At 38.9% G+C, this 27,318-nt stretch overlaps 1 protein-coding gene across 3 annotated transcripts in view; it reads right to left on the bottom strand.

The window, feature by feature from the left end:
• FNIP2 (folliculin interacting protein 2) overlaps positions 1-27,318 on the bottom strand; it is a 51,377-nt gene that overhangs the window by 5,179 nt on the left and 18,880 nt on the right. Inside the window, exons 2-16 of one of the 3 annotated variants that reach the window (XM_082316081.1) lie at positions 21,701-21,827; positions 18,182-18,313; positions 16,973-17,073; positions 16,821-16,892; positions 16,042-16,142; positions 15,771-15,860; positions 14,568-14,639; positions 13,863-13,992; positions 10,284-10,485; positions 9,620-9,708; positions 8,620-8,766; positions 8,324-8,493; positions 3,550-4,870; positions 2,587-2,743; positions 1,216-1,416 (exon numbers count right to left, since the gene is read on the bottom strand). In XM_082316081.1, the coding sequence (XP_082172207.1) occupies positions 1,216-1,416; positions 2,587-2,743; positions 3,550-4,870; positions 8,324-8,493; positions 8,620-8,766; positions 9,620-9,708; positions 10,284-10,485; positions 13,863-13,992; positions 14,568-14,639; positions 15,771-15,860; positions 16,042-16,142; positions 16,821-16,892; positions 16,973-17,073; positions 18,182-18,313; positions 21,701-21,827 (3,112 nt within the window). Of the gene's footprint in view, positions 1-1,215; positions 1,417-2,586; positions 2,744-3,549; positions 4,871-8,323; positions 8,494-8,619; positions 8,767-9,619; positions 9,709-10,283; positions 10,486-13,862; positions 13,993-14,567; positions 14,640-15,770; positions 15,861-16,041; positions 16,143-16,820; positions 16,893-16,972; positions 17,074-18,181; positions 18,372-21,700; positions 21,828-27,318 lie in introns of those variants that run through there. The other 2 variants (XM_082316083.1, XM_082316082.1) reach the window with 2 other exon arrangements.

The following is a 27,318-nucleotide window of genomic DNA, read 5'->3' as shown; positions in this document are numbered from 1 at the left end:
CACACGAAACATACGGAAATTGCGTACACAAACCCCAAGACAACACTGGAAAGAACTCTTCAGTTGCAGAATCAGCCACTTAGTTTAGAACTGCCAGAATGTAAGGTGTTACTGTGCAAGTGTTAGGATATAATTTTAACCAAAGTTGCGTATTTTTCGATGCCCGGAAGAATCCAGAGACAACATTGACAATGTACCCACGTATTTTGCCTAGCACTTGACTTTAAGAACTTTGCGTAATCAATACCACTGATTTTATCCCAAACAGTGCCAACTAATACTATTTACAGCTGTTAGTGTTTAGCTCTATCTTCCTCTTCCATCTGCTAGCACAGTCATTACACAGCCTTCCTACAAAGTTTGTCAAGGCTATCTGCTGAATGACAAATTAATTCTGTTTATTGAAAAAGGGGTGACTACTGAAAACACCCCATCTTTCCTCACCTACAATCATGCATTAAAAATTGTATTATAATTACCTCTGTCAGACTTGTACGTAATTTTGTTGTAATCAGCAAAACCAGCATTACCGATTTGATCCGATGAACTCCACTACTAATGAGGACAGGAAAGGATGCCATGGGATAGGGAGTACGCAATATGACAAACTAACATTCCCTGCTGCAACCCACCCACCCCCAGGTGTTTTCAGGTTTCAGTCTCAGCAATCCTATGGAGACATTGGCAAGGCTAACCGAGACAGCACTTGCTGACAGGGTTGGCTGAAATATGCCTAAAACAGAAGGGTCAAGTAAACACATACGGGCACAATTATTTGGGCAGGACAGAGAAAAGGTGTCCACTGCATGGGGTTGGATAGAAAAACCCAAGAACAGAAAGTTGTATGCTAGAAACAAGCTTGGGTAGATAGAAGCTTCAACAACAGAGTGGAGTAGTGTGGAAATTATACAAACAAAAAAAATAAAAGCCAAATTTAAGAGCCCTAATCGTAAACACATGAGGACCATGCTAAAACTGCCTAAACAACTTTAGTTTTGGCATATGTATTTTGGAGTAGTTAACCGTAATCTGATCTATTAGATGTAAATTACAGATAAAATAGTATCTGTCACTGGACTGTAGCATGTTGTACCAACTCTGCATTACTTCAAGCATTAGTTCACTGGTATAGCAACGCAGTGTACAAAACTCTGCATTTGCTATTTAAGCTAAGCAATTTTCATTAGCTTCAGTCTTCAGTAAATAAATACTTACAAAGTCAGCTGGGACGTTGAGTTTGTAAAGCTGTAAAATAGACTGCAATAAACTGGATACTTGACTCGAAACCAAAACATCCTTGCCTAACTTCATATTGTCCATCATCTTTCTCTGGCTTGTAGCTACTTGTACGTTCCATTTATCTGTGTCTGCAATGATGCAGACAGCTTCTGCTATGGGCTCATCTAGCACTGGGTGCTGCAACAGATACAAAATACAAACATTATGTGACACTTACATATACATTTCCATGACTTAGTTTGAGGTTCCACTTTTATTCACCCCGAGACAGGGAATAAGGAAGTGATCCAATGGAATGTTTTTGTCCAATAGGAAACTGAAGGCATCTCAAAAATGACAAGGAATACCACTCCAGTGACAGTTTACATTCAGCAACATCAGGTCAGTTGAGACTTAAGTGCCAATTTGATCGAAGCATTTAATTTTGTTTAATTAGTGCTTCAAAATCACTACTCCAATATTGTTTTCTTCAAGTATTCCACCACCTTCCCTGAAAAGAGGATTTTCTTCCAAAATGAAAAGAGTAATAATTATACTGATCCGGTGAAGGCGAAAGTATATTTAATGTTTCGGAGCTATGTAAGGGATTTCACTGTGCACAATCAAGGCAGGGTATGTTTGAAGATACAGTATCTTATTAGACCAATCTGATGTTTAAAATAGTTACGTACACACACGTCACTGTTTTGGATAGTATATGAATGCATTCCAGGAGGATGATTCTTAATTGCTATAGAGAGAAGCTGTTGACAATTACTAGATAAACATTTAAAATTGCATACTAAGGTCACACAGTTACTTTAGTGAAAGGTTAGTTATAAATTAATTACATAATTTAGGAGTACCTGAAGTAGAGCAAGAACATGGCAAAGTTCTTACCCAGACAACTACTTTCTGTAGTCAGCCATTTCTGCTACTGTCTAGTATGATATAGACCTCCACAAGACTTCATCTCCCTTGCAACACATGCCACTAAGTGGCAAAATAAGATGTTTCAACTTGCATATCATCTTTATGAAATACAGATAATTGTCTGCTATTGTTACTGCAGAGAAGCTGTTTGAGGTTTTTTTTCTTTGTTTGTAACTTGAAGTCGCAAACAATTTTCCTTGTGTTTACCTTTGAAGAGAAGACTTAAGAGAGTATAAAGGAAAGCACACATGATTCTTGTGTGAAGAGGCTTTGCACACAATGAATTAAGGCCTTACATCTTTCAAGAAGGAAAACATGTCAGGTGTGGCTAATAAAAACAGGGAAGTAGAAAGAAACAGGACCTATTCAAAGGACCTGCTTTTGTAGATCTCAGTAATATCACAACTCCTACTATCACTCAGAAGAGTAACTTACATGCATTGCATGAAGTAGGTCTGCTAATAGACATTGCTTGAGTTTTTCATCATTATTTATTCCATGTAGCACTAGATCAGGTATATATGTATGACAGTAACCACCTAGAAGTGATCTTCCAAAATTTTTCACGCACTGACTGCTGATTGTATTTGACCTGAAATACAGAAATACAAAGCAGGTAAGATTCTTGCTTGACAGACTTAATTCAGACTTTAAATGAATGCTGTGTTTGGTTTATCACCCCTGCTTCTACTGCAAATACTAATCAACAATTATACTCAAAATACAGTAAACCAATTATGGTGCTCTTTGAAACAAGGATTTTAAAAGCTGAACTTTAACAATGCATTCATCCCTTCAAATTTATGAAAAGACAAATCTAAATGTATTAGAGCTTGTGGTATGTATGAGTTCCCTGTTCTGCAGCTAACAGGTTTGCTAAATTTGAGATTTCTCATACTCAGCCCAAGAAGCAAACTCTTTTTAGCTACCTACCTTAAGCATCAGCAAGCTCCACGTGCACCTGTAAAGCTCAAAAGTCTTCAAATAGGATGCCCTTATTTATTTCAAATCTGTCTTTGATTTGTCAAATATGTCAAATCTAAACAGTTATCAATTTAAGCAAAGCTAACATTTTGCTTGTCCTCAATATTCTGTCTACACGTCTACATCAAATGTTTCAGGCAGTTTATATAAAAAAAAGTTTGATCACTTTTTATTAGACATTTGAAGAACACCTTAATCAGAAAGCTTCAATACCTAAACCTGCTCAGTCATGGTTTTCTTTTTGCCTAGTCTGTTTACTAGAATCCTAACCACATCAACAGTGTCCGTTATGGATTTGTTTGCAAGTAACTTAGTCAAGATCCCAGAGGATTTCAGACTTGAAACACTGAACATCTCTAAAAAAGCAACAGCTTTTGACTCCATTTAGTTCTAAATTAATTTAAACTTCTTTACCTTGGTAAAGGAAGTTCCACTTCTGCAAACTCTTCAAGTCTTTTGCTGACATTATCATGATGCACTTCATCAGGGATACAACAGTCACCTTCTTCATCACTGGCTCCAAGAGCACTGTCTGAACTCTCATTCCTTGGAATGTCCCCTTCAACTCTGAAGGGGATTTTCCTTCCAGCATCCCCATAGGGGACATCTTTAGCACCTAGTTTAGGGGAATCCTGTTTGGCAGCAGAACCTACTTCTATGCAGCCAGGGGAACAGTTCTCCAGATTGCCAGAGCATAAAGTTCTAGTTTCTTTCAGACTTGGCAATTTTACAGTTTCTATGTTATCTGTGGGCAAAAGTGGTTCACTAGATAGTGTGTTTACTACATTTATTTCAGTTCCTTTACTTTCCACATGTTGGTTATTAAGTGTACTCTCCTTTCCCTCAGAAGGTGGGATTTGTGCATAACAAACATTATGTTTACTGAAGGGTATAAAGGCAGCTTCACAGCTTTCTTTTTGATTCTGGGAAGCATCCACAGTCAGATTTGTGGAACTTGAGGCACAATGTATCACCTCTGGATTTTTTCTGAATGCCTTCAGATTTTCTTCCATTTCTCTTCTATGAGTTTCTAAGTCTGACTCTGGTGACGCAGAGCTTCCAATCTGAAAGGTGACCTTTTCTAAGTGTGAACTCCTGTGGCCAGACCTTTCAGGACAAGGTACGGCAGATGACCTACTAGACAATTGCTTTTCCACTTTTCTCTCATTCTGGTTCTTGTTCTTCTTTATATCCATTAAATCCTCCAATTTAGATGGCTCTTCAAAGTGGTAGGACACAATTCCTGTATCGGTGACAGTTCTTTTCCTACCATCAGCTGCTCCTTTATGGAAACTGCTAGTTAGACAGTCAACAGATGCTTCAGAGTTCTGACTGGCCTTTCCTATTGCTTCTCTCTTTTCTTTTGAAGAGGCTGGGACAACATGAGTGCTTTCTGGGTCATGTACCCACTCTGCAGTACTATTGTTCTTACTTGCCTCATTCATTGGAGGTAGGATTGGAGGCACAAGAGCAGGTTCATTTTTAACAGTGACAACCACATAATCAGACTCCTCCACCTCTCCCTTTTCTAGAGCAGTTGTGATCTTGCTTCCATTTAGCACTTGCTCTCCTTCCCCAGCCTTCTCACTCCATGTCAGCTGATTTTCCTGCAGCTCAGAGCACCGAATGAAGTAAGTTAGAACATAGAGCAAGCGCTGCACCAACTCCTTGCGTTTTCCAACAATAACAGTTCGAGTCAATCTAACTGGAGAGCCTATGGCACCGTAGAGATCACCTACACAGGAAAAGAAAAATTTCACATGGCTATGTTTGGTTGTAATATAAGCTATACCGTTTAAATTCAACACATTTTGAAAGAGCATTTACTATGGACACAAATTAGACAGTTAATTTCTTTCACAGGAAGATCATAAAAGTTTAAAACAAAGGATAACAACAGTAGTCCTCTAGAACTTCTCATACCTGATTTGCACCCAGAAGAGTTTTGGTGTTTTTGTAAGGGATTGGCTGCTGTGACTCAGTTTCTTTCTGTTCAAAGCCACTGAGGTTTTTATTTACATGATACTTACAAGATATTATCACTTGGAAATTGACACAACAGAGGGCAAAGAGGAATATAGATCCAGCTAAACTCTGAGGCCAGTTATACTATTTTCTATTTTTCTACTCATTTTCTTTCACATCAAAGTCATTCTGTTTTATTGCAGTCACTTTTTCTGTTAAACACAGGAGTTTTCATACAGATAAAAATTCTATTTTTCAGAACTAAGATATCAAAAAAGCAAAAAAGGATTCAATACTAGCTTAATAAATAAGGTTCTGAAAAGAGAGGCATGTGACTACCTTATTGGGCAAGGCATGTGCACTTCTGTGTACTTGGAGTCAACCTCACTAACATGAGCATTTATCTTTGGTGGGGGCGGCAGCGAGCTAGAAAATATATTCACTGCTTAAAATACAACTGTAATAGGAAAGGTAGGTACTACCACACAATCTGAGTCCCTCCAAGAACTGCTTATTTGCTAGCTCATTTATCCTTAAGAACTGCTTTTTTTAACAGCACTAAAGTCATACATATCCTGCTTTCAACATTTGTTTGGGAGAGTGGTAACTATCTTCCAGCTGCCTATGATCCTCTATCAGCTGAAGGGTTTCTACTCCAAAGTTCTGGGAGAAGTAAACACAGATAGCCAATAAGGGAACATTCACATGCTCTATCAGACAAACATGGGTTAACTCAAGAAATGTCTATTACCAGGTTGAATTAACCCAGTTGCCTTCACCTGACATCCATTAGAGAACACCCACTAAGTTGTCTTTGCCTAATCAAACTGTGCCTGATATCACCAGCAGATGGAAGACTACCAACAAAAGCTCAATTTTCTTTAGCCACTGTAAGTGTTCACCTTGAAAGCAGGCTTCCCTGGCTTGAGGCTTTATCAGCTACCTGCTAATCTACAAGATTGGTTTAGGTGCTAAGTCCTTGCTCAGGGTGGCTCAAATGTTCTGGACTGAGTTTGCCACCAGATTTTGTACTAGACCTCAAGAAGCAACACTAAGTGAAAGTTACAATCAGAGCTTCAGGAAAGTTTCTACCAAGGGCAAGAGGGCCTCTGGTTTCAACATGAGGAGACCAAAATAGCAAAAAAACCCAAAAAAACAAAAAAACAAACAAACAAAAAAACCCCAAGCCCAACACATTTATACCCAGCCTCCTCTTTGCCATACAGAACATAAAAGGAATAAGGCTCCTGACTCCATTCCTGCAAAACAAGGATCAATGAGACAATAATTCCACTGCTCTCACTTACTGTCTCCCCTGCCAAGATCTGCTACTTCCCATGATGCCAGTGACGTGCTAGAGAAGCTGCTGTGTGGTGGCATCAGTGTGCTGTCTTCCCCCAGTTAAGAACACCTCCGCAACTAGCCCCATAGCCTAACATGCCAGCAAATTCATTCCTCAGTAATGGAAAGTGAGCTTCAGACTACTCAGCTGGAATTAACCTCAATGCCTGGTGGGCCACAAGGACTAGCAACTTCAAAAGGAAATGGGAAGATATCTTTTTACTTTCGAGTTCAGCACAGTTGCTATGGAAATCAGATTCAGGCTTCATGGTCATTTGCACAATTGACTTTTATATAAAACCATTACTAATAAGACAACACAAAAAGTCAAATTGTGGTCTTCAAAACATACTAATGTCTACTGTTAAGACCCTTAGATTGAAGCTGATGTTTAAGAGACAGTACTGTGTCTTCCTGACAGTGGTACTTACAGTCATATCAGTATGTAATTGTAATTGATATGTAATATGTAATGAAAACATAGGTCTGAAGGTGGAAAGACAGGTACATCAAAATCCTTTCCTTAATAGAAAGTCATTTCCATTTTAAAGCACTAAGCCTCATGATTTTTTATCTCCCCCCCGCCCCACCCCCCTAAAGAAGGAGACCAGCAGAGGGCAACATCTTACTTCCATTATCAGTTACTGCAACCACCTGATAATGGCTTTTGGGCTTTATAAGGACAAAACAAAAACAGAAAGCATTTTGAGTTCAGGCACTGAGAACTTGGCTAGGCCAATACTGGTAGCAACATACAGCCTGGGAAGGCGAGAAGAGAAGCAGATTCTTGACTAGTCACCAGTGGTGGCCCCTGGGAGTGACCACAAGAGCTACTGCTGATCTTACGCCTCCAGTCCAGCTGGTTTTTATAACCCCAGGCCTGGCTCCATTCTCAACACCCTGAGCAAGCTTCTATTTTCCCCTCCAAGTCTAATCCATTACTCTCCTGCATAACATTTTAAAGGCATCCTAAAACAGGAAACGCTTCTACTACAACTACATGGCCAAGGTAGCAATTCTTAGTTTCATAAAGATTGCCGAGAGTAACAAACATAACTGAGACAATTAGCAAGAAACACAATCAGTAGCACCAGTGTAAAAGTCACATTATCGCTTTAGTGTGCATGTGTGTTATTTTACATGGCAATATAGTATATCAGTTAAAGTTAAGGCCAATCTGATGTCAGACTCACAGCTTCTGCCAAGAAGATGGAGAATTTTCAAGGATTTACCACTGGCAGCATTATTCTCTCAGCTCTCACTCACCTACTCATATGACAGCAGTTGTTTAATCCCCTGTATCAAGATAACTTATAAGCTACAAAATATTTGTCAGAGAACAGCCTGAGGAGCTGGGCATAGAAAGAAAATCTTGGCCCAAGCCCAGTCACATAACTGTGAATGAATGGAGGTATGCCAGTTGCCAGACTTCTACTCTGTTGTCTTAGTGTCCATCCTAGCTCTGTGAGAGAGATAAAAGGAGGTAGCCAGGGCAGTTTCAACTAAAAAGGGCATCCAAGGCCCAGAGAACTCCCCTCAATCCAGGGGGAAACTTCTCAGATCATTCACAGCACTTGCACTATCTTAATGCTTCTAAACCAAGTTACTTAACCAGGCAGTGCAATGAATGATGACAACAAGTGACCAAGGAAAAAAGCAGAGCATTCAGGCTATGCAAAACAGGCCTCCAAATGATCTGCTTAACCAGGTGCTAGACACCTCTCTAGCCCAGATTAGCTCTGCCCAGATGTAGCTCTGCCCAGATTACAGCAGGGCAAATCAGTAAATGTAATGTGGATCACAAGTAGCTCTTATCTAAGTAGAATGGATGCAGGAAGGTGCTAGTTATAGAGAAGTCTGAAGCTTTCCATTTCCTACTGACCAAGCTGTGCCCAGAGAGGGTTATATGGATGGGATTTTGCCAGCATGTTCACAGACTGTGATGTGCGCTTCTCAGAGAAGGCCTTTATGGGAGGATGGTCAACCGGCATTACTGTTGGGACCCAAGCCAGATGATATGTCAGCACCGCGGTTAACAAAGCAGCAAAGAACCTAGGAAAAAGAATACGATCAAAGTCACACCAGCAAAAGAATATCCCATTAAGTGCTTTAACATATCCACATGCACTGGGAAGCACACAAGCTTTTTTTAAGAAAAAGGGGGTGGGGGAAGCTTACTGATTTTTGTTGATCTGTTCTATCAGAAACGTAAATTCTTTAAGAAAACGCTGGCATAGCTGATTCTTTTCCAGGGTGCTGGACATCATGTTAAGCCACACAGGCTCTGCAATCCTTGGAACAGAATATAGGTTCCAGATGGTAACTCTGCTCAAAGAAAGTTCCCAAAAAGTAAATGTTAACATGCACATTTCAATCCTGCACATACAAGTAGTCCCTTTCCTCTTCTACTGTCCATTGATTTTTTTTTTTTTGGTAAGATCTAGGAGAGTAAACACACTGGAAGAGTTTTCCAAACACATGAATTACTAGTGTCCCAGAACATTAGTCTGTTTAATTCAGTGTACCAGTAACTTAGTGTCTTCATATGAATTACATATTTGTCTTCCCTTTCTTGCATTCCCCTGTGTATTTGTATTCAGAGAAATGATTCAGAAATCATTTTGAGGGGGGACAGAACCCATTCTATTCATTGCAGTGATTTCATTCCACATTCCAGATGTTACAGAAACTCTATCCCACCAAAGCCTTGTCTGTCTGTCCTGGGCTGCCTTTCTTGGCCTCTGGCCACTCCTTCCTCTCTGAGGTACCAAAAGAGAGCCTTTGACAGCAACTTTCTTGTCAGTTACACTGTTCAGCATCTATGGCTGGGAGTAGACAACTCATCTGCCTGAATACAACAATCAATCCACTTGTCTGCACAGGCATCAGCAGAAGCCAACTCTTGATGAGATCTTAAATACTTTAACTGACAGTCCCAGGTACAGGTGAGTGCAACAGAACTACTTGTACTCTCATTCTGAAAACGGCTAAGCTGGTTTTGCTAAAGTTTTCTGAAAACATTTACCCAATACCCAACACAGAAAATTCATTCACACTAACTTCAAGACTCGCTAATTTACAAGACCCTGCATTCTGTTGCTTATAACTGGAAGTGACAAATATCTTCAGAGGGGCATGAGAAGAGCTCTCTTTGTAATTCAGAATTCCATTAACTCACCTGAATTCTCCCAGGGCATCCATGACACGGCTGATATAAACCTGCACTCTTTGGCTGGATTCTGCTATTTTTCTACATGAGATCATGGCCTTGATTAAGAGTTAAAGACACAAAACAGCTTCTTAAAGGATTCACATTCTTCATCTTTTTAAGCTTCATTAACATGTCAAAATCATTAACCTCTAGCCCCAGTGCTATACAGTCACTCAGGACAGCAATAGCTGCCAACCTCCCTCCACCTCATGAGAGACCAATCCCTAAGACTGGACATGGGGAGACACCTGTTTTGAGAGAGTAAGGGGAAGACAGCAACAAACATGTATCTCTCTTCTAGTGACTGCATGAAAAGATAGAATACCATCATTTCCACATTCTCCAGGGAGTCAAGAAAACCTCATAGTAAAATATGGTGAGAAGGAAAGAAAAAAAACCCCACCCATAGCATAAAACTCTCCATTCTCATTCTGACTAGAAAAGAAACCACACCTCTTTTCCAGCAAATGCTGAATTCCCACACTGGGCTCAGACTCAAGACTACATGTGTAAGGAAGGAGGGAAGCTTGAAACCACGCACCTTCTCCCACTCTTCATCTATCAGATTCTAGAATACTTCATTCTATTTGACACTTATTTTTCCACATTAAGCCAAACTAGTATTCTGTACCTTTTCTATTGCATATTTCAGCTTGTTCATGTGAGATTCAAAGAGAGGAAAGTGAGAGAAAAAGAAATCCTGGAAGTTTCTCTGTGCTTCTTCTTTTTCAGGCAGAGAAAAGATTATGCTGATGGCAATTTTTTTCCTCCGAACCATTGCAGGATTGGAGCTGCAGCTTTCATCAGCCATACTAAACATTTCTTCAGTGGACCTGTAAGACAGATTTGTTAGGACAGTTACTTATGCACTGAGAGGTAATTCGTCTTCTATCCATATCCCTGTATATAGTAGAAAGTAATTCACTCTTAAGTCTCCGTTAACTGACTACCTAAGACTTTGCTGTCATCTGTCTCTGAACAGAGGATACCCAACATTTTGAAGGATAAGACCTATGTTTGCTCAGATAGGAGGAAGGCAACCCCAAAGAGGCCAGCTCCTAAAGTGGTGTGAACACTTTCCTCTGAAATAGACCTACTACAAAATCTCTCCTTCTGGATGTATCTTTAAGGGAGATTAAGAAAACACAAAAAATCATTAGCAAAAAAGGTTATAGGTAATTTCAGAGCTGAGAACTGCAGCCAGCACTCAAGCTCCTGCCTAGGTGCTCAGCAGTATGTCCATGATGCTCTTGAATCTGTGCTGCTGCTCATGAGGAAGTTGGGAAACACACTACCTATACTGTTCCAGCATCTTAAGATGGATGTTTTAAGGCACTTAACCATGCAAAATAAAATTTTCTATTTTAACTGAAGACAAAATGTCACCACTTAGTAATTACTGTGAAAACACAAACTTAACGCCTACAAATACATGGGTGCCTAGCTCAAAGTTGGATATACTTCAGTTTAAAATGCTTTGCTTTCTGCTAAAAAAAAAAATACACAGTGGCTATTTTACAACCATTATTACTTCCCCAAGTTCTGTTTATTCACTTGATAGTTCGGCCACATTTCTTTCAACAATTATGCCACTTTTCAATATTACACATGGGTTGATACTGGGATCAATACTGCTCAATATCTTCATTATCAGCCTGGCCTGTGGATCAAAACACACCTTCACTGAGTTTGCATGTGATATCAAATGGGGGGAAAATGGTCAATACATCAGAGGGTACTGTCCAGAGAGGCTGTGGAATCCCCATCCTTGGAGGTTTTCAAGACTCAATTAGACAAGTTCCACAGCAGCCTGATCTAAATTCCAAGCTAGTCCTTTGCACAGGCAACTGATTCGGATGATACGCACAAGTCTCAGCCCAGCATAAGTTCTTCTGTGATTATACAAAAGGGTGGCAATCCTCTCACCCTGTTCCTCTGTAAATCCTTGCATTGCAGTGATAGATATTGATGTTGCTGGATTTACAGAACTATTATTTTTACTTGCTTAAAGTTTCTTAATTAATTTCACTGAAAAAACATCTTTAAAGAGTATATACATCAATAAGCAAAATACTGTGGTCAAAATGTCTTTTGGAAGGAACTTTAATTGAAAAATAGCTTTTAATCCATTCAGAAATTATAGGGGGGAAAGGGTAGGAACACACAAGAAAGCCATTAGAACGCAAATGGAGACATTCGGAGCAGCAGCTCATATCGAAATAGCTTGGTTTTGGAGCTTCTTTCTAAGTTAAGACTGCAGTATCAGCGAGTAGTAATTAAAAGCTTGAAGGCTTTTCATATCAGAATTATCCTGAAATAGAGCCTGTGGCATTTATAGACCACTATGAAGCAAGTAACAAGAGGAAAGCCTGAATGCTAAGCATTCATTCTAAGTTCATTCTAAAAATAAATGGTTTACAGTTTAATTGGTTTGACAAAGTTAAATATACAAAAGTTTCTCATCATAGAGGTATGAGTCCAGGAATACAGGAAAAACACACACAATAAAACCCCAGCAAAAAAACAGCTTGTGGGAAACCAGAGTTCAAGACAAAAACATAACCTCATTTGAACTTCAGGAACTTGCATGCAGAGACAGAAATTCCCAAGGAAGTTGGAAAAGGATGGTCAGTCAGCATCTAAGAAACATCACAAGCTTTTGTACTGCTTCCAGGAACAGAAATTGAAGAATTTAGGTCTGTGAGAGAAGCCTTTTCAACAAAGCTGCTAATCTAGCTTGCCTGCCAATTGACTACATGGAGTTCCAGCTAGACATCTCATTTTCTTTGAGCTATTGGCCTAAAACATCAGTCACAGAGATTGTAGAATCTTGGCTGTACAAACCAAAGTGTGAACTCTGTTGTCACTGAAGTATTCAACCAGAAAGCTACTGTTTCTCTAGCAAGTAATCAGAAAACAAGTATCTGAAGAGGCTTTTTGGCTTAGAAAGAACCCCAATTCAAGAGTAGTTCTAGATAGTGGAAATAGTAATGTCCTGTTTCCGATATCTTTCCCCAGCATAGATTCTCCAATGTGGAAGAAGCACAACCTACTCTCTACAGTGAACAAGCAGCCCAAAAAGGCTACTTTCCTCTAAACAATTTGTTACTTTCATAACACTGAGTAAATTTCTATTTGTGAAACTTTGGCTACTTCTTAAACTGGGCTGAAATTATCTTATTTTCCCTAAATGTTTTAACTTTTTTGTATGCACAGCTCTCAGCCTTATTTCTTTAGTAAACTAGAATAAAAAGTACTTCAATTTACTGAAAGCAAAATATTTACTAGCCTATTCTCAACTGCAAGTATGATTTAGAAAGCATGACTGCTGCATTAGCACCACTGCACGGTTCTTCATGTTAAAAATTATTTGGTAAGAATATCCGGGAAAAATCTTCAAGTGTTGACACCAGGGAAAGAAGTCTTTTCAAAAAGGATTTGTTTGATTTTACTGACCACATATTTTAATTGGCAGCTTTTAAGCTTCTCTTAACTGAAAACAGTGAAGATGGAGAGAGGCCAAACACCAGGAATTTCTTGTAGCTCTCCACTAATTCCATGCTGTCTCTGGGTGCAGGTGGATGAGTACATATGAGCAGATAATCAAGAACCATTTGCTATTTTGCAACTGACAAGGGAAGAATTTGCTTATTAGCTATGAAAGGTCTGCTGCATTCCATGCTTTGTTATGCCACTGAGCTACAAAAGCTAATAAAATTCCAAAACAGAAGCCAAGCTTTTTGATCACAGCTTTTTTTTCTTCCTGTTTTGGCAGAAGTCACATCAGGAACATCCTGTACCAGCCAAGAGAGTCATCATGGGCTATTACTCCAAAATTTCAGTAACTGCTCTCTAGTCAGACTTCATCGTATAATGTAATTATGGCAGCAGTGCTGTTACAGTCCATTTCATCTCAACACGATGCTCTTCTCTCTCAGAAACAGCTTAATTTGCATTCAGAATGTGGCTTCAGACACAGCCTATACTTTCAATAAAAGCAAGTATATTTCAAATCGGGTCTTGCAGTTCATATTCAGCCAAAACTTGATCTTCCTTCATATTGGCAATCTTATGTAACATGCACAGAAGTTAGACTGAATTGAGACCATTTAATAACAGGATTTGTCTTTTTAAAGAAAAGAGGCTTAAGCTCTATTTAGCTTAAATCACTGCCAAACAGCTGTTGTAAGAAGAGAGGTGTTACACTCACCACCTTGGAATAATTCCATTCTCTAAACTGGTTGTCTGACTTCGGAGCCAGCGACGTTGGTAACTGCTAGAAGATGATGATGAAGAGCTTGGAGATGGAAAAGGAGTGACCAGAAGACTGCTCAGAGATGCTATGAAGAAAGCAAGAAACCCCACATATACTGAACTACAAGGAGTGTTGGTTAAATATTTTTCTTCATAGTCTAACTGGGAACAAATTCCCACAAATATTGCTCTTGCTTGCTGATCTTTTTCACATAACTCACTTGCAACAGGAGAGACAATTATTTTAAATAAATCTTGCTGCCTGAGGATGTTCTTTTGTTATAGAGTCAGAGAACTTCCGTACTAGAACATACTAAAAGTCATCTTATTCTCATTAAAAGCATTCTGTCCTAAGACGTGTTGCGCTCTCATTACAATAGACAGATCTCCTGGTCTCCTGGCCTCCTTTTCCTGGCTTCAGCCAGTTCTTTCTCCAAATTATAAATTGGTTATAACCCAGAAAATGATGGCTGTAAACAAAGAATATCATTACGAGTATTCTTGCATTAAGGCTTGGGGCAAAAGCAGAAGGAAAACCACTTAACAAATCCAAACAATTTTGGATTTACAGGTCATAAGGTGCCTCTATTTCAGGTGAATCACTGCACCAAAGAATTGTAACATAATTACAAAAGCAGGCAAACAAGAAAACAGCAGATACCTGACCGAGCAATGCCACTGTCTCTGTCCTCATTTTGTCCTCTGCTAGGCATATCAACAGGCGTGCTGTGTGCTAAAACAAACAGATCAGATCAATAGAAAAATATTACATAACTCATTAGACTATTTGTCAGTGTTTAAAAAATGTTTAAGTTTAAAGGTCATAAAACCAACAAAGTTACATCCTATACTGTTACTCCGAATAAGCAGCATGGTGTGAGCAGAGGTGGCAGCAAACAGTATTCCCATACCGAGTATCATGTTACTAGAGGAAGTTGGTTATTTGCCCCAATTTAAAAAAAATCTCTGAGAAACTTAAGAATGTGAATACAGTCTACATTATCAGAAATCAGATATGCTTTGAAAATGAGGGCTGGTGGTACCTCCATCTGTCACTTGACATTTTTTCATGTGTGCACGATTTTTAATTTACACAGATTAACATCATAATGAAATAGTCAAATACGAGGTCCATTTAGCTTCTGATTCACTCCCCAAGCAGAGATTTACAAGCCACAAAGCCTCACAGTAAGAAACATTCAGCCTATGTTGTATTACATTGAAGTGTTAGTAGTGCAGAGTCACTCAAATCGTAGAGCATGCAAGATTTGCAAAGGCTGTGAAGAAACTGCCTTGGTATTCCAGTTCACATTTTTGCAATTAACAGAACTAATTAGGCCTAAGATCTACCCACCTGCATGGGTCATCAGTACACCTGTAAAAGGAGACTTTATGTAAAGTTTTGAAAATTAAAGAAATTGATATTGTTGAAGAAAAAAAACCTTAAAGCCTCCCAAGACTTAGCTCAAGAATTAATTTTGAATGCTTGCCATCAAATTAAGGTAAGAAAAGAAAAAGCTGTGCACCAGCAAGACACCTGCACACTAGCAAGAAACCAGCTATAAGCCAGGAAACATAAGTTCTCTAAGAAACATAAGGGCTCATTTATTATTAAAAATACTGCATAACAATACTTTTAAAATTAAACACAGGAATTAGAAAAGAAATATGAACAAAAAGCAATTAATTTAGCTATTTTTCTGGAGGAAAGATTTTGAAGTATAAGCCAGCTACATCTCTTGTCATTATTATAGCCCTTTCTGTTTCTAGAGAGTAATTATGTATATCCTGCAAGGATTCAGAAGGAGCTGGATTTGTGTGTGCATATGGATGGGTCACACTGTGGCTGGCATTCCACACAAACCTGCAAAGAAAGAAGCACTGCGGATGAGCCGGAGGGGACCTCCTTCAGACACACCCTGCAGCAGTTTGCTGCTACACAGCTGTAACACACCTAGGAAACAAAAGCAATGTAGAGAAAATGCAATGCAAAAAAGTAAAAAAAAAAAAAAAGTAAAAAAAAAAAAAAGAAAGTGATGCACAGGAAAAAAAAAAAAAACAAAAAAAAAACCCACAAACTGAATGAACAGATGGCCTCATGTTGTCAGAAAGACACAGAACCTGGAAATATTTACCTAAATTACTTCCACTGCGACAGGTTCCCAAACCATTCTGATTCGAGCTCAGCTTTCCCAGGCTGGGATCTTGGTTGATGTATTCAAAGCTATCTTGTAAGCTAAAAAAGGGTGAAAAGCCACTGTTCCTTAAGACTGTAATCAACAGACATTAATATTATTTTGAGAATCAGGCTCATTTTATGGAAAAAGGCGGCTGAAGATTAACTTTACAATCAAACTCAAGGACCAGTAGGTTTTCTGAAACTGTAAGGAAATAGGCATTTGTTTTCGATATAGGCTCCCTCTTTGAATTATTGTAAGTTTCCATATGTCACATTTGGGATTTGGTTTATTCACATTTGCCCATTTTTGGGACAAGGAAAAAGGGAACAGATGAGAAACAGTATATCTTCTGTCATTGTTGAAGGAAACAGAAGTCAGGTACAGGGACAAAAAGCTTTCTCAAAATATACCCCTTCTTCCCCCTTCTGGCAGCAGGAAGAGACAGAGGCTTTGATTGTCCAAAGCACCTAACCTCTGAAGTTTATTGCATGCCCTGGACAAATTAAGAAGCAGAAACTTGGAGAGATTTTATTTTTTAAACTTGGGTGGCCTGTCTGGCATCTATCAAGAGAATCTTTCTCCACAGCCACCATTTCTGATTTTCTACTAGGCTTTTTCCACTTTCGGTAAGTCAAATTTAGAAGCAGTGACAGAAGGACTACAAAAGGAGAAAGAAGGAAAGACAACTGCATTAGATGGGGAAGAAAAAAATAAAAATTAAAAAAAGTTCTTACTTATTGTTGCTTCCACTGAAGCTTCCTACCCTGGCTGAGAAGACTTTACTTATCATCAGCTGTGGGGGAGAGCTGAAAGGATAAACAGTCATTTCAGTGAGTCATCAATTCCAAGTGCCTGACGAGAGTGCATCACAGAAAAGGACACTTACCGTATATAGTGAATTTTCAAGGTGGAGCCTTTGTAACTCATTGCCACTGAGCCAAACATCATTTCTCCCAGCATGTTGACGTCAGAGGCTGGTCTGGTGTACTACACAGACAAGAAGATGGGAAGAGCAAAGTCAATAATAATTTGGCATACTATTTCAATTTAATGTAGTGTCATAGTGCTACATTTTGAATAGAGAATACAAATAAGTTCTGCTTTTCCATGCAGACCAAGATCCTATGTGGTGCTAACACACTGAGTGCAAGTACAAGCAAGTACAGCTGGAAGATGTACTCTGGTTTGCTCACTAGATAGGCATTGTTACCCTTGTTCCAGGGGGACCTCCAAAGGCAAGAAAGAGGAAAAAACCCTACTGCATTTCCAAAGAAGTAGCTGTGTCCAGCAACGTTCCCATATCACTGAGTGTTTGAAGAAACCTGCAGGTGTTCACAGGACTTAGATTCTGTGACCTGGATCCCCAAGCATTAAAATGTCTTCCGTATTCAAATGAGTAAATTCCCCTTCCCTGCCCTTATAGAAAGCTTCTTGGAAAGATTTTTGATTGGAAAATAACTTGTGAAAACTGTGTTTCTAAGTATAATCAGACTAATTTCTTATTTTGCTTCAAAGACTGATCATCAGTAGCAAATATGGAGAAGTTTATTAATTCTGAAGGAAATCACTTAGCTTCTAGTTAAATATAATCTTTTTTCTATCTTAATCTATACATGCTTCAAATTACATTTTTCTAGATGAAACATTTATGCTTGTACTGAGAAACAGCCAGGGTACCTAAAAAATAGTTCTCTTAAAAATTTCATGTTATAGTAAGACAGACTAAAGGGACTCTTAATATACCATATTCAACAGCTTCTTCAGAACTGACCTGAAGCATAGGTAGACCTCTTTCAAAACAAGAACAGAGAACGGTATAGTGCTTTTTATGACCTTCACAAATAATAATGCTATTAAATATCTTTTGCAACTCTTTTAAAGACAAGACCAAGATAGACCAAAAGGTTAAGATGTACCTACACGTTCTTACTCTACAACACTTCAAAGATAGGGTAGATATCTCAAGGTTCATATTAACTTGTAATATACTAGAAGTATAACTAGTACAACTATAATGCATGTAAGATAAGGCTTTTATATACAAACTTCTTCAGTAAAATGGATAAATACAAACAAGAAAGGTAATGAACATTACCTGATACTTTGGTATCTGTTCTTTGATATTTTGCATACAGCTTATTGAGGGACTATGGGAGGAAATATTGTTCCCATTGCTTGCTTGGCAGTTCTTGGCTGAAGTCTTTACAGAAGCATCCTCTGCCATTTTCTGTGTCAAACCAGAGCAATATGATGAAAACAATTAAAGTAAATATGAGAACTCCCATCTGTAAACATATCACAGCAAGATTTTTTCTTAAGGTACAGGTGGGCAACAGAAATAAAAGATACTCTTATTTGGTTCAAAAAATATCTATCAGTATTAAAAGATTTTTAAAAAGGCCTGCATCAGAGAAAGTGCAGAACTACTCTCACATTTATATTCTCAGACAAGTTTTCATAGTATCACACACAGAGTAGTCAAAGTTCCACTGGAAGGTCATTCCCAATTGTTGTGAACTACTCTGTGTAACATTTGCCAAAGTTTACGTAAACAAAATCTCAGCTTATGGGTTGCTTACAAACCAATTTCTGTAATCATTTGCACAATTAATCACTCAAATTGCATAACGTTTGCTCCCCAACTGATCAACAGATTTCTTAAACAGAAGAACAGCCAGCAAAAACAAAGGGTGAATAATGCATCATTTGGTAGAATTATCAGGTTATAAAATCTATTTGTTAAACCTGTAAAGGAGTTGTGTAAAAAAACCAAACAAACCACCCCCTTTAATTCAAAGTTTACTCTCAAGTCACTATGTTTTAACAACACCTTAGAACTGATCAGAAAGGTGTAAAGGAAGTCTCAGAAAGACACTGATTGCATTAATGCTATTGTACGTGTTTCATAGACAAGCTGCATTTAATTCATTGGTATTTGCTTAATACTGTTTTCTTAAACAAAAACCAATGAGTTACTTGTTTTCTTTAATGGCTGCCTTTTTTTTCCCCCAATTTGAATGTCCATTACACATCAGTTAAAAGGGCCACATTATTTCAAACATACTTCTCACATACACTTGAAATGATTTATATGGAGGGAGGAAAACTGTAACATTGCAGCAATGAAAACTGCTTAGAAAGTCTTAGAAAGCTTATCTTATACTCTTTTTATATATTTAAAAAATTCAAAATGCCTTAATGAACATATATTTCATGTGTATTAATGTAAACATTCATTCATTTGGTGCATATCAGAATGAAGTGTATTTTTCTAAGTCTCATTTTGTACCAGCATGGCTTACCTCATTGGGAATGTGCATTGGCAGAGATCAACTAAATTTTTTTAAAATGTCAGCAAGGCACATGTAGATAGTTTACAGAAAAAAACCAAGCAAGCAGGCAAAAAGAAATAGTAATAACCTAGATGCTAGTAAAAAGCAGCCATAACCAAATTTACATCATACTTTGGGCTCAGCAAGATGAGAAAGGAACAATAACAGGAAATTAAATAGAAATAAAAGTAGAATCCAATATTCCACAAGGCTGATTTTTAAGATGAACATTTTGAATACTACAGTGCAGTAACTGTAGTAAGTTTTGGAACACTCAAGTCATGATGACAAGATGATAAAACAGGCAAAGGGAAAGATGCAGAAGAAAAAGAGGAAGAGCAAGCCAAGAAAAGTGGAGTAGATGATCTGTAATTCTTTTAAAAGTTGAGTTTAAACTACAGTGACAGTACAGCTCCTTTACCCATTTAAAAATAAGCCTACTATCATGTTAAAAAAAAAAGATCCTGGACTTCTATATTTTATCTTATATTTGCACTCCTCTTGTGCAGTTTTTCCCAGCATAGTATTTATGTGCTGTTGCTTCCCTAATCTCAGTGTGACTGTCATTAGGGGTTTAGAAATGCATCAGTGTCAGTAGTCACGTGTTTAATGAGCTATTGACAAAAATGCCTAATAAGTAGTCTGATATACACCATCTGCAGAAAGAATTGGAGATTAGATTAAGAACACTGAAAAGAAACGCAGTATATTAAACAAACATACGGTTAAATAGAATACAGACCTGCTAGTTCCCCCAGGTAAGTTTATTGCATACTTTAAAGACAAACAATGTATTTGAATATTCAATGTGAATAAGCCTTACTGTATTTCAGAAAAATGGATAAATGAACAGTATACACACACACTTTCTTGACTTTAGTTTAAACAGGACCGAGCTTGAGAGTAATTTTGCCTTAACTTTAAATGAATCAAGTTTTAGGCTCACTGTTTGATAACATACCAAACAAACAGCCAAACATTCAAGATTGCTTTTAACATCTGTGTGTTTGTATGCATTTCAAAGTGCTTTGGCTGTTTTAAAAGGGTACCTAGATTAGTGTCTTGCTAGAAAACAGATTATAGTCTGTATCATGTGTTATGAGGGAAGTTATAATCTGTTTTATGTCAGTGTTGCATAGCATTTCTGATAGGACATTTTGTAGTTAACTTCTAGTTTGAAGTATTCAAGCAAGTGGAATAATTTGAGTATTTAAACGAAGCCAGAAATATATTTCTTCCTCTCACACTGCGTGTTTTAAACCAACTTTAAGACACAAAGTAATGACCTTGATAGGGGGTGGGGGAGGGAGGAGAAGGGGGGCAAGATTAACAGACCAGTCTGACCCATTTATCCTGTTAAGTAGATGATCAGTCATCAGCTGATGATGCTCAGTTTTACTATTTGGCACAACAGCATACTTGCAATGTGACTGAAATAGATTGCTGTTTTTTAAGCATCTTCATAAGTAATTTCTACCAGTCACAACTATTCGTACATAGCTAGTGATTCTACAATAAACCATGCTAGTCTGACAGGCTGAAGCTGCTAGTTGTTAACAAAGGCTTCAAAACAAACAAAAATTTGAAATAATTCAATGTAGAAGAGAAACACAGAGCTAGTAGAAATAAAAAACCAAAACAAACACAAACCAGAATACTATTGTTTTACTTGTCTTATAATCACCTAAGTGTGCTGGAAGTATTACTCCACAATTCGTGTGTCTGGAGAACAACACAAAGAATTTGCATCTTGACAACATCTACTCTTGCTTCTATGTGTGTCATCAAAACTTACGTGGCCATATATTGCCATGCGTGAGTCTTACACATTATGGCATGGTTAGCCAAAGTGTTCTAATTCACATAAAGCCAACAACTTTACTAATCCAAACACCGAAGGAAGACAAGCACATTTAGAGACATGCTAGACATAACTGGAACAATGGGACTGCACAACCAGGGCTAACAACAAAAAGCAATCCCAGTCAACATTAAAAAGGCTAAGGAAATCAGTTTAAAGGGGTATAGACTGCTTTGCTTGAAAGCAAATCAGGTATAACTTATTAGGTTTCAATGACATATTTATATTATAAATACCAAATACCAGATGTGTTCATAGGCTTTTTGGAATCTAACACACACTGCTGCAGCTATCACAGAATCAAGATCAAGTGCAAGATCACAAGTAAGATTAAGGAGTTGACACTGACATATCAAAATTCCTGCTTTCGCGAAGGGAAACAAAAGAGCAGTAGGACAAAAGCAAAATTAGCATTTCATACCTGAACCACAGCTTCATCAATTTTGCGGACTGCTTTGGAATCAAATAAGACCTGTCTGCCTCTCCTCTCACAGTCTTGGTAAACTATCAGGCGGATTTCATTCAAGTCAAACTCTGAAGAGGACCAGCTGCAGGTAATAAATACAAGACATTAAAACAATGTGCTTACTTTGCAGGCTTATTTAAGTGAAGAAACAAGTATTCAGCAAATACATCTTTTACTCAGCATTTACAAGAATCAGGCTGTAATCACAGAACTCTGACCAAAAAGTAACTCAAAGGAGCATCTAAGCCCGGTGTCACTGACACACAGGCAGGCACAGCCAAACCAATTTTCATCCAACCTTTCTTCAAAATTTTCTGGAAAAGAAACACAAAACTTTGTCTCAGCAATCTGCTCCAGGGCTTAACTACTCTTAAAATTTACTCCCCTCTCTGCACACAGTCTGGATCATCCTTATTGCAAGGTAGGTTTACTATTTTGTGCAATTCTCTCAGTGGCAACAAAGAGCAACACATTACCATCCTCCTTACTACAGCCTTTCACAAACTCCAGCCTTACACCATCCCTCATCCTTCTCTCCTCTAAACAACACAAACCCAATTCCTTTTGACCTCTTCCTGTCAATGTAAGTTATGATTTTTCCAAAGTTTAATTCTTGTAACTGAAAGATAAGGTTTATGTTGTTCCATTATTTCTCCCCTTTTCTGAGATGTTTCAGGGTTTACAGAACAATCATAGATTACCGAGACTTGATCTCCGACTACAATGAAACTCATTTAGTAGATGAAACCAAGATACCACTGAGATTCAACCTAGAGCAAAACAATTCTCTCAAGCCAGAATCTGCCCATTCCTCAGAGATACACCGTGGCACACGACTTGCCTCCTTGCGCTACTGCAGGAGGCTGAGGAGGACAACTGATCCTGGCTGCAAGATGGCAAGAGACTTTATTTCCTAATTCCTAAGGGAGTCAGTCTGCACATCAGAGCATGGAGGTTTGCTTGGCTGCAGAAAATGCTTTTCACGTTCTGTAGTTGACAAGCTGGAATTAATGGAAAAAACCTACTACTGCATAAAGCAGTGCCACACAGCACTGGTGCTCAGTCATATTGCCTCATCCCTGACCTCGATGGACCACATCTCGGGGGCAAGAGTACAACTGTTATTAATAGTTGTTGGTTTAACAAATTGCATAACAGACTTCAGTCAAGGCCACACTGATCTCCCACCCAAAAGGATGTTTCATTTAGGAATTTTCCCGAACTATGACCTACAGAGAAGGAAGGTAGAGAATTGAGAGAAGAGCACAAAAACTCTATACGTCTGAAAGACAAGAATTTCTGAAGCTATTGCTTTTATTCCATGCTTTGTTAACAGTCATAAATCAATAGTGAGGTAAACACCATCAGCTCCTGCTAGAGTCAGTAAGGTAACCATGGGCAACTGCTTTAGGAGTACACTCAGAGACTTGCAAATTTAAAATCATTGTAAGTAAAGCCAGCTTAATTTCTTCTTTGTGCTTCATCTTGCATTTCAGAGATCAACTCCCCTTTCTATGTAGCTAGAAAGAAAAATAAGCGTAAATAGGCACCTTTTATAAAGCTGAAAGACCTCATCAGTCTAGAAGGTTTTAATCTATTTTCAAATACCTTGAGACAGAATAAGCCAGATACCTATCTCCGCTGCAAGGTACTCTGATACAAGTATACTCTATGTACATAATATACAAGGGTCCAGTACACATCAAAGCCAGATCATGGAATGATGCTAAAGGTTGTTTTGCCATCAACAGTGAGGAAATTCATGGATGTGTTTGTAACATGTTGCCTCCAAAATGCTAGGAATGCCAAGCAGATTTCTTTTCAAATCTTCCCTTTCAAAGGGAGCCACAGCATTAAGTTAACCTGCATGAGATCAGACCTGATACCATTGTTGATAGTTGCCCAACAAAGATCCTACACACCTCACATATACAGAGAGCTGCAACTACACCATCTGTTTTAAAAGTCTGTTACTAGTTTCTCAGCCCACTGCCTGTGCAATGCTATTACAAAATCCAGTTATACAGAACCCAAGAGAAGTCAGAGCCATCAATAGACTTCATTCTAGTCTGCCACATGAATCTGATGGTCTTCAGTAACCTCTGATACCTCTTCAGTTATACAGCTACCTACTTACTTACACACTTTCTCCAACAGACAATACCTAAAGTAACTATGCTGTTTTCTTAAAAAGGCCACAGGTCTTCCCTCCTTTTAACAACAAAGAAAAATTACATCCCTATGGCTTTAATTTAAATTGTATGCAAGAGCAAAAACTTATTTATCTCCAGGACTGGCACAGCAGGATCCATAGTTCAGACCACAGGACTGCAAGTCTAAACTGAGACAGATTCAGGCACAGGTTGAGCCAATCCAGCCCTGCATCTGCCCAGTGATGCTAAAAAGCATGCTCAATACTTGTGTTGCATTAATTTAGGTTTCCTTATGAGCAGGTGAACTCCCACATAGAATCATAGAATCGTTAAGGGTGGAAAAGACCCTTAAGATCATCAAGTCCAACCATTAACCTAGCACTGCCAAGTCCACCACTAAACCAGGTCCCCTAGCACCACATCTACCCTTCTTTTAAATACCTCCAGGGATGGAGACTCAACCACTTCCCTGGGCAGTCTGGTCCAGTGCCTGACTACCCTCTCGGTGAAGAAGATTTTCCTAATATCCAACCTAAACCTCCCCTGGCACAACTTGAGGCCATTTCCTCTCATCCTATCGCTTGTTACTAGGGAGAAGAGACCAACCCGCACCTCACTACACCTCCTTTCAGGTAGTTGTAGAGAGCAATAAGGTCTCCCCTCAGCCTCCTTTTCCCCAGGCTAAACAAACCCAGCCCCCTCAGCTGCTCCTCATAAGACTTGTGCTCTAGACCCTTCACCAACTTTGTTGCCCTCCTCTGGACACGCTCCAGCATCTCGATGTCCTTCTTGTAGTGAGGGGCCCAAAACTGAACACAGTATTTGAGGTGCGACCTCACCAGTGCTGAGTACAGGGGCACCATCACCTCCCTGGTCCTGCTGGCCACACTATTCCTGATACAAGCCAGGATGCCATTGGCCTTCTTGGCCACCTGGGCACACTGCTGGCCTATATTCAGGCGGCTGTCAACCAACACCCCCAGGTCCCTTTCTGCCAGGCAGCTCTCCAGCCACTCCTCCCCAAGCCTGTAGCGTTGCATGGGGTTGTAGTGACCCAAGTGCAGGACCCGGCACTGAGCCTTGTTGAACCTCATACAGTTGGCCCCGGTCCAACGATCCAGCCTGTCCAGGTCCCTCTGTAGGGCCTTCCTACCCTCCAGCAGATCAACACTCCCACCCAACTTGGTGTCATCTGCAAACTTACTGAGGGTGCACTCGATCCCCTCATCCAGATCATCAATGAAGATATTGAACAGGACCAGCCCCAACACTGAGCCCTGGGGAACACCACTCGTGACTGGCTGCCCACTGGATTTGACTCCATTCACCACCACTCTCTGGGCATTCTGCACTAAAGCAAGCTTCATGTTGTTTGTGCAGTGCCAACTTCTGTATAAGATGTGAACTGGGTTTTATAACAAATGCTGAAGTAGAAGCCAATTTAACAGTCTGCTGAGGTGCCTTTTCCACACAGCACGCTAGAATTAAAGGTTGCTGCAATCTCTCAGAACTTCAAACAGATTCTAGTACCAGGCAGCAACAAGCTAAGAAGTTACATAAAATCTATCATAAAGACCTTTCTGTGACTAATAGACCAAATCTAGGGAAGTAACTTCAGATAACGCTGCTTACAGTACTAACAAAATATCAAATTTATGTTTTAATGAAGTCTTTGCTTTCAGGCTTTGAATTACCCAGAACACAGATGCAGTTCCTGCAGCGGTCCTACCCATTGCAGATGAGATCCATCCTACTAAAACCTCATTTGATAAGATCAAGCATGTCTACAGGCAAGTTATACAGGCATATAAACCCATAGCCTCACTACTTCAACGTGGAATCTAGCACCAGGCCCAAGACTAGTCAGATGACTGGGATGTTTTTCCCCGTCACAAAAGCTGATGAGCAGACTGCTTACAGTACTTCCACCCTTTATTGTCTAAGCCAGCTTATATAACATACAGCTCCCAAAACAGGGACAGTGGGAGTATTCGATCATTTCCTAAAAACAGAGTGTTGAAGAATACAGACAGTACACAGCCTCATTGGTCAGCTCCATTTTCACATGCGTAAAATCCAAAACCCCAAACCATTATTTACTTATCTTTCTATCAGCTTCTTGCTTATTTAGCAATGCTGAAAGGCATGCGCTTCTTTTTTTCTTCTTCACATATATTTTTTGAAAAAGAGGTAAGATTCTCTCACACAAAGCACCAGTTCATAAAAAAAAACCCACCACACTTCTGCATTGGATAGTTTAACATTCCATTAGATGTTAGAAAGTAATAGCTTAAGGCTTTGCCTAAGAAGAAAAAAAAAACCCTTTCACTCTTCCATCAGTTGTTTGTAAAAAGTAAGACCAAAATATCTGAAATAGGCAACAGAAATATTTTAGCCTGTTTTTTCCTGAGGAAAAAAGGCTCCTATGCTCACAGGCAACCTATATGCCTACAGGCTCACCTTGCCCATTTCTTTGTTAATTCACTAATCAATTTCAACCACCAAGTTTGTCCAAGCGATACATATTTCTATCCTCCAAAAATAAAGAGTGAAGGAGATAACAGACTCTTTCCCCTCCCCTCCAAGGCCACAATGAACTAATATTAACTTTAAGGCAACAAAAAAATCTTCACGATGCATTTGTGGGAGATAGGTAGAGGATGGGGAAAGAGAAGATTCTGAAAGTGTTATGTGAAAAGCTTGCACCAGAAATCTGCACCTTATTAGATTGAATTTTCTATTTTTCATTGGCAATTCTGTAACAAAATTATTAATTCTTCTGCTTTTGGACTAGAAAGCAAACCTTCAACACACAAAACGCCCCTTATTTTCCAGCTGCACCACATTATGAGATTCTGTCTATTCCATGTCCAATTATAACAAATATCGATGGTTATTCATACCAAAAGTGCCCTTTTAGCTCTTCACCACCACTCCTGACACTCTCCTACTTCATGCCTCAAGACTCAGTTGTTTTCCTTGTACTCATTTGGTAAAATCTAAACTGGCACACTGTTGATTGTTTCCTTTTGCTCTGTTTCTGTCTAAAACAGCTTACCCAGCCATATGTAAATACTGAAGGAAGCAATGTAAGAGTTATATAACACAAGTAGTTTTGCATATGTACCTACTACAGAAAGTGTTACTTCTGATAACAAAACTATGTAATCCCCAGGGTAAGCTTCATATTTCTTATGAATGTTTAGCAAGAATAAATGTGCTACAATCACTACTTTTGCGTAAAAACTGTTGCTTCTTTCAGTCAGCTTAAAAAAAGCCTTCAAAAATAAGTTTCACTAAACACTAACTGAAACATCATTTGCCTTAGCCCTGTTTATATAAAAGTCTTCTCATTCTGCAAGAAAGACCTTACAGGTCCCATTCCTGTTTAAAAGCTACTTAATAAACAGAATGACAAAA

This window comes from Platalea leucorodia, assembly GCF_965183815.1.
Source record: "Platalea leucorodia genome assembly, chromosome: 6".
NCBI lineage: Eukaryota > Metazoa > Chordata > Aves > Pelecaniformes > Threskiornithidae > Platalea > Platalea leucorodia.
Note: the sequence above shows the minus strand (reverse complement) of the source record. Positions and strands in the feature narration are given on the sequence as shown.